The following is a 7,824-nucleotide window of genomic DNA, read 5'->3' on the forward strand; positions in this document are numbered from 1 at the left end:
AGCTGCTATGTCGGGGGGGGGTTCAATTTCCACAGACGTCGAAGGTGAAGGAGGGGTAGTGGCCATGTTTGTAGTGTGTATGTAATTCTGTGGACAATATAAAATGTTGGGCAAATTAAAAAAAAAGAAAATTCTGGAATGTATGTGTTGGTCTTTTGGGGCAATTAGGGGCACCGGGAAAATAACAATAACAAAAAATAACAAACTACAATATATGTCCAAAATTTACAAGAGGTTTACAATTTTCCCAGCTCAAAAATTTTAATCAAAGTTTAACCCAATAACACTTAATCACATCTCCATTTTCCTAATTAACTCTCAATTACACAACAAACAGAATTCACAATGTCACAATTTCTTTTCCACAAGCGCTTTTGCAAGAAAAACAGTTCAAAATTCACATAAAGACAATCATCCAAGTGGTTTTTTCCCCCTTTTTTTTCTCTTTCTTTCTTCAGTTCAAAACTTTTTTTTTTTTTTTTTAATATGTAGTTCAGGGTCCCTGTTCGGGCGCCATTTCTGTAACGGTGGCGGCACCCAGGTAAACAGGTTTAGTAACAAAATAATTTTACCAACTCAAAATGTTCGGGCGCCAGACAGGAATAAGCCTGTCAAAAGTAGTTAAACCCAGATAGCCATTCAAAGCCACCCATTACATACAAAATCACACCAGCAGAGAATATAATGCAAAGCAGGAAATAAATTCACAGGGGAAATAAGTTTTCAGTTCCGTTGATCATATGTATTTTTCACAAGAGAGAGAGAAAAAAAAAAGAATTAGTTCACAAGAAGGTGAACATACATTGCACATCCATCAGTCAAAAAACAAACTATACAATAAATCGGTGGTATTGCGAGACTCCAGTCTAACTCTGCATTCACCTCAGCAGTTTCGATAGTCCGTTCTCAGTTACAATTCAAAACCAATAAAAAAGGAGGGAAAAAAACAAAGGAATACAAACAAGATTAATTCCAGTCGCCCAGACCATTAGACGAATAAATATCTTAAGATGGAAAAGAAAATATTCACATAAGGGCAGGGGCGCGGGAAGATGTTTTCGGTTGGGGGTGCTGTGTGTTCATGAACTTGGGGAAACAGTTTTTCAAACAGCGAATGGAGGTGGATTTTCTCCAAGGAAAAGGCATCCAGGTAAAGACACTTCCTTTCAGCTCCTGAAACCTCACACGCCTCTGCGCTGGTCCTGCAGCTCGGATAATGATCTCTTTAAAACCCTCCGGCGCTCGCTCCAGCATTACACAGTGCGTGAGTGTGCGCTCAGCTGAAACCGGTAAACTTTCACTCTAGACACTCGCGACTTCTTCCTTCTTCACTCTCCACTAACCCGCCATCTTTTGATTCTGTTCCACTACATATATATATAGCCACATCACTTCCTTCCCAAATTAGACTCCCGTTCCTATTCGCTGGCGGTCATGACAATTGTTTTGGTTTCATTTTCCCAGTTACGCCTTTTCCCGTTCCGCCACACACATTACAAGAAAAACTTTTTTGAAATGTATTTTTTGCATTTTAATGTTAACTACAGTAACACATAACACAAGTACTGTCACAATTATATTAGTTTACATTTACTAAGCAACCTTACAAGTTAGAAATGGAAATGTGAATGTCAAAGAGCTTACTACCTTTCATGATGGAGTCCTCCTTTGAGGTGCAGCCACAATTACCAAGGTTATATTGCATCAGCCAAACTATTTTATAATTTAAAGAGATAGTGTCTCTTTATTTAAAGACCATTGTTATGCTGAAAGTGTAGACCCTTTGAGCAGTACAAACAAGGCTAAATGGCCCACTTTATCTGAATTCACCCTATATTTTATTTAGACACAAGCCAAAATGTTACTTACTGATCTATATAATATTTTTTATGACTTTTTTACAACTAAATTTTACCATGAATAAAAGTTAAACCAGCTATAATATAAAAGTAGAATTTTCAAATAAGACAAAAATAAAACATTGTGTTACTAAATGTTTAAATTAGTTCACTAACTATAAACTAAAGGCTGGAATACACTAATGATTTTTAAAATCTGAACATATTTTCAAAACACTAGCATCATACACACCGACTTTGTAAATAGTGACAGAGGGAAACTGGCCATCATACACTAAACGACTGTGTTATGTATACATGTATACATACCTATGGTTCCAATCAGAAAACTAATTCAGAAATGTGTGCATTGTTGCTAGGAGACACTTGACAAATGAAAACAATATGTCTTCTAAAATTGGTTGAAAATATCAGACATGTTTGAGATCCTCCAACTGGGTGAAATCAGAGTTTGAAGCTAAAAAATCTGAGTCTGTTACCATCACTACGTGATTTTCTATGGAATCTGTCAACACAAATCTGCAGACTGGCTTTGACTTTCGGCAACTAGTGTCAACTTCGCCAGACAGTAAATTGGCAGAAAATCGGAGCAAAAATCAGGTAGTGTATTCCAGGTTTAAGGTGATATTCTCTTTGAAGGACCTTAATATTTATTGTGATGTCTGTAAAATATGCATAAATAATAAACAAACAAACACACCCCAATAATTTCTGCAGACAATAAAGCTAGCCAGTTTGTGTGCACATCAACACTCTGGTGTCAAGCGCAAATACTATTTAAACAAAATTGTTAAAAAAAAAAACTTTCCTTTTTCACAATCGATTTGACAAATTTCTCCAAACTCATGAGGTCACTGTTCTCAAAACAGTTAAAACAGTGATCTGAATACTTTGTAATTTTCCTAAACAGATTGAATGTTTTCATTCATTTCATACAAATTACAAATCATGCAAATAATTTTCTCAAAACAATGTGCACACAATTCTGAACTGTTTTCACAATAGTTAATGCAACCAACCAATACTTTAAAATATCTGAAAAAACATTTTACACAAATCACAAACTTTTATGTACCATTTGTCCAAATGCAACAAATAAAACTCTGTAATTTGTCATTCTATCAAATGAACATTGTGTATTTTCGATTAGCTCTAAACTGACAACTATTCGGTTAATCACTCAACACAAGAAATGCAGTTCTCCTAATCGTTTACACATTTATCACAATTGCTTCAGAGTAATAATAAAAGGGAAAGTATTCAAAGAGCAAGAACGAATATGCAATAAATAAATAAATAGTAAAAATAAAATAAATAAAAATAAAGGGGGGGCAGTAAAGAAAGAGGTGTAAGTCTATAAGGTGGTGGAGTGGGTAGAGAAAGGTGTGTAATGAGAGAGATGAAGAGTGTAACAGGTAGAAAGAGATGAGCAGAGAGGAAGATGTGAGTAAAGAGGAGAGGAGAAGGAAAGGGAGAAACGATGACTAGAGAGGAGGGTATTGGTGTATTGGAAAGAACAAGAGCAGAAACTGTAAGAAGACATGGACTGAGAGAAAGTGGACAACAGGGTGGAAGGAGAGGTAGAAGGTGCAGATGAATTTCAAATGAAATCAGAATTACCCTAATTGACCATGTAAAAATCATGGCCTCTCATGGGGGGAGACTTTGATTGTTGATAGTACAGATTCTTAGTCCTCCTGGGACAACTTCTGTTACTTACTGTAAATGTCCAAACATTTTTCAGAATTTAAGTTTGAGATCATTCAGGTGGACAATCAAGATTATTTTAAATGGAATAGTGGTTGACATAGTGGTCCAGAGCTTATTAGTACGGTTGAACTGGATCTTCGAAGGTCAGAAGCAAAGACATTGTTTAATAGAATGGGATTAAATACATAAAGGATATTTGTGTTTAACATTTCATTATTGCAGGTTTGCATTATATTCTGAGTTGCATTTTTTAAATTCATTTTATGGAATGAATCTGCTTTTTTATTTTGTGAGTGAGATGAATTAATGCATATTCATATTTATTTTAGAACTACAGTAGCATCTTCTGATTTCTCTCAACATGGGGACAGGAGAGCTGTCAATCAATAAATTGGAAAAAAAAGTAACTTGCGTTACTTATTTGAAAAAGTAACTCCGATATTCTCTTGTAAATTAAAAAGTAATGCATTACTTTACTAGTTACTTGAAAAAAGTAATCTGATTACGTAACTCTCATTACTTGTAATGCGTTACCCGCAACACTGCTCATGGGTGATAGCAGGTGTTGGTGTTGGAACAATTTTTATTTCGTTTAGATATACACAATATATGTAAAACAAAACTCCCTGTAGAAGAATGGCAATAAACATGTTTTTCATTAGTATATTTGTGCATCTACAGCTGAATGTGTTTTAAAATCAATAGAGAACAAACCTATAGATTTGATGTTAATATTTACTTATAATAAATGCATTACTAGAAAAAATTTCAGTGCTTCATTTTGCAGTAAAGTTGAACTGTTTGGTTAAGATAATTTTGTGTTTGGATGGCTGTGCTAATTGTTTTGAGAACAAGTACACTGCATTGGAGAAAAGTGTCAAATTGATTGAGAAAAACTTTAAATTGGGTTAGGCTACCACTTGTGCCACACAGAAGCAAGACCAGCTGAGAACGATACAGTAGGATGGGTCACTCCCGGACACTCTATCTCTATCAGACACTTTAATAATTTTCAAATATATATTTATAATTTGCAAGCAAAACCACCCATATATTCACATTGCTTTACCTATGTCTTTGAATCTTCCCTAAAGTTGAACTGTTTGGTTAAGATAATTTTGTGTTTGGATGGCTGTGCTAATTGTTTTGAGAACAAGTACACTGCATTGGAGAAAAGTGTCAAATTGATTGAGAAAAACTTTAAATTGGGTTAGGCTACCACTTGTGCCACACAGAAGCAAGACCAGCTGAGAACGATACAGTAGGATGGGTCACTCCCGGACACTCTATCTCTATCAGACACTTTAATAATTTTCAAATATATATTTATAATTTGCAAGCAAAACCACCCATATATTCACATTGCTTTACCTATGTCTTTGAATCTTCCCAAAAATACCTGAAAGCAGCAAATTCACAAAAATGAAAGCAAAACAGCTTGTTCAAACTCAAAATATATTTAAAATAGTTTGATTAAGGCCTGTTCAGTATATTTCATAAACTGAATAGCGCCACTGTCAGACCAAATAAACATTAAAAATGTGTTAAAAAACAGTCACATTGGCATGTCCTCAGCAGTTCTGATTCATTCCCTGAAACATTCATTCTCTTATGGTATAATATTTATACTTAAAGGAGGCAACATTTGTTCAACACTAACACCTTGATTACACCTAAAACAGTTGTTGCCATACAGAGCACATGTGAACTTCTGTTTTGAGAAAGTACCTGCCAGTGTATTTTAATTTATTAACAGAAAACAACATCACAATGAACATGATAAACACATCAATTGCTTTCTATTTCTGATCATGCAATTCAGCACAATGTGGTTCATGTCCTAAAAGAATCAAATAAGAATTCTCTACTCAAGTAAGATCCTACACTGGTATACACCATACAATGAAGAACTGAAAAGATAAAAAAAATAAATAATGTTTTTACCATCCATTACCATCATCGGTGCCACAGTCCTTAAGCCATTAACATAATTTAGCAAAAGTCAGTCCAGTGCCCAGCCTGAATTGGCCCATATGACATTAGATAGCTTTGGAATAGAGACCTCACAATACATGCACAGTGTGTTCTATGAGTAAAAAGTCGTTTCTGCTGATGGCATACGCGAAAAAGCAATCGTTTCGAGGAGGATGTCCCGTGAACCCTCACCTTTGTGTCATAGGTTTATTTTTTATTTTATTTTTTTCACATCAGTCGGCAACAGTTCAAACAGCCAGTGGGTGGTCTTGGTCTCTTCTGTAAGGATGCTCGAGTAGCGGTCTCAAACACTTCCCGAACCCCTCTTTGGTTTTGGCAGAGCACTCCATGTAGTCGTGCGCTCCGATGCGAGCAGCCATGGCGCGTCTGTCCTCCGTTCTCACTGGTTCCTGTTTCATTCTCGACAGCTCACTTCTCACATTGTCATCGCTCCGTAAATCTTTCTTATTCGCCACCAAAATTATGGGCACATTAGGACAGAATTGTTTCACTTCCGGCACCCACTTTTCAGGAATGTTTTCCAGAGAGTCCGGACTGTCCACGGCGAAGCACATGAGGATGACATCGGTGTCCGGATAGGACAAGGGTCTAAGTCGGTCGTAATCCTCCTGCCCCGCCGTGTCCCATAAAGCCAGCTGAACTCGTTTGGAGTCCACTTCAATGTCCGCGACGTAGTTTTCAAAAAACGGTGGGCACATAAACCTCTGGAAATTCATCTTTGCTGAAAACGATTAACAGACAAGTCTTCCCACATGCCCAGTCCCCAACCACCACCAGCTTTTTACGAATACTCGCCATCAAGTGTTACACGACCTGAAAGTAGCGGAAAAAATGTCTCCGGTTACGTATGTAACCCTAGTTCCTCGAGGGAACGAGACGCTGCGTCGGAAACGCTAGGGGAACGCCTTCTGTGACCACGCTCTGAATAACATGTGAAATCAGTCCAATAGCTGAGCGGGATGTCACGGGCGGGTGACGTCATGACCAGGAAGCTATAAAAGCACGTGCGGCGGAGCCAGCGTCAGCTTCAGGAATGAGGCAAGCGCTGGCAGGGATGCCGGAAGTATGGCACCGAGACGCAGCGTCTCGTTCCCTCGAGGAACTAGGGTTACATACGTAACCTGAGACGTTCCTCTTCAGGAACTCGAGATGCGTCGGAAACGCTAGGGGAACGAGAATGCCCACGCCGCCAGACTTCCAAATCTCTGCCTAGTGTGGAAGACTGCACAGCTAGGGCGAGAGAAGTAGGCGGGGCCCGCCATCCCGAAGGCCAACTTCTGGAGGAGTGAATCTTGACCCCCAAAGGATAGGGGAGATCAGAGGACTCGAGTCTATGGAATAGCATCCTGATCCACCACTTAGCATAAGCTTCTCTGGCCGGAGGCCTCGGTCTCAGCGCACCGCAGAGGAAACATGTAAGAAGAGGGTGTCTTCCCACTGAATGGCCACCGAGAGGGGCGTGGTAGGCCGCAATGGCCGCCACGAAGACCTCTAGGGTGGAGTGGGTCAACCCTGCGGATAAACAGGCCTGCAGGAACTCCAGAACTGTACCAAACGGGCAGTTAGCTGGGTCGGGCTGGCGGTCTCCGCAGAAATACAGTTTCCTCATAGAGGGAGCTCTGGATGGAGGATAGTCTCAACAACCTCGGTTGAGGGACCGGAAGTCATGAGTTGTGCCTCCTCAGAGGCCACACCCACAGCTTCCACAGCTCCGGGCGGGGGCGCGCCCTCCGCCTGTGAGAGCAGATCTCTCCTGACGGGAATCTCCCCTAGAGCGCCGTCGAGGAGAGAAATCAGGCCTGAGACCCAACTCGGCCCGGCCAGAACGGGGATACTAACAACAGACGGGTCCCGTCCCGGCGCACTCTCTCCAGAACTCCTCAACTGCATAGGTAGCAGCATTAAACATGATGTGTCAGTGCGGACTTTATAAGCCCTCTGTGAGTTCTTAATATAGCAGTCCAATCAGTGTGAGGGAGTGCCTCTGATCTCACTCTGTGACACTCTGAGTCAAGTTCTGTCAGGACAGTTTTCACTGAAGCAGTCTAGAATACTACACCTGTAAAAAAAGTTTTGATACTCATTCTTTATTATGTTGGCTTCAGCTGAGAAAGACAATCTAGATAGTCACTTCTGCACATAAAAGGCCCTGGCTTTGTTTAGATTTGCATTTTTGACAGAGTTTGTCTTGTTGGCTCATATGAACATTCCTATGAGATTTTTGGGAGTTTTAATGTAAAATCAGTTGGACAGTAAAGGT

General features: G+C 39.5%; 1 protein-coding gene across 1 annotated transcript; it reads right to left on the minus strand.

The window, feature by feature from the left end:
- Nucleotides 1-5,656: 5,656 nt before the first annotated feature.
- Nucleotides 5,657-6,368, minus strand: LOC107742785 (rho-related GTP-binding protein RhoB-like). The gene has a single exon (XM_016555825.1). It carries the CDS (start codon nt 6,278-6,280, stop codon nt 5,792-5,794), a length of 489 nt encoding a protein of 162 aa, XP_016411311.1. The 5' UTR covers nt 6,281-6,368; the 3' UTR covers nt 5,657-5,791.
- Nucleotides 6,369-7,824: the final 1,456 nt, after the last annotated feature.

This window comes from Sinocyclocheilus rhinocerous, unplaced genomic scaffold (genome assembly GCF_001515625.1).
Source record: "Sinocyclocheilus rhinocerous isolate Xijiao unplaced genomic scaffold, SAMN03320098_v1.1 scaffold822, whole genome shotgun sequence".
Taxonomy (NCBI): domain Eukaryota; kingdom Metazoa; phylum Chordata; class Actinopteri; order Cypriniformes; family Cyprinidae; genus Sinocyclocheilus; species Sinocyclocheilus rhinocerous.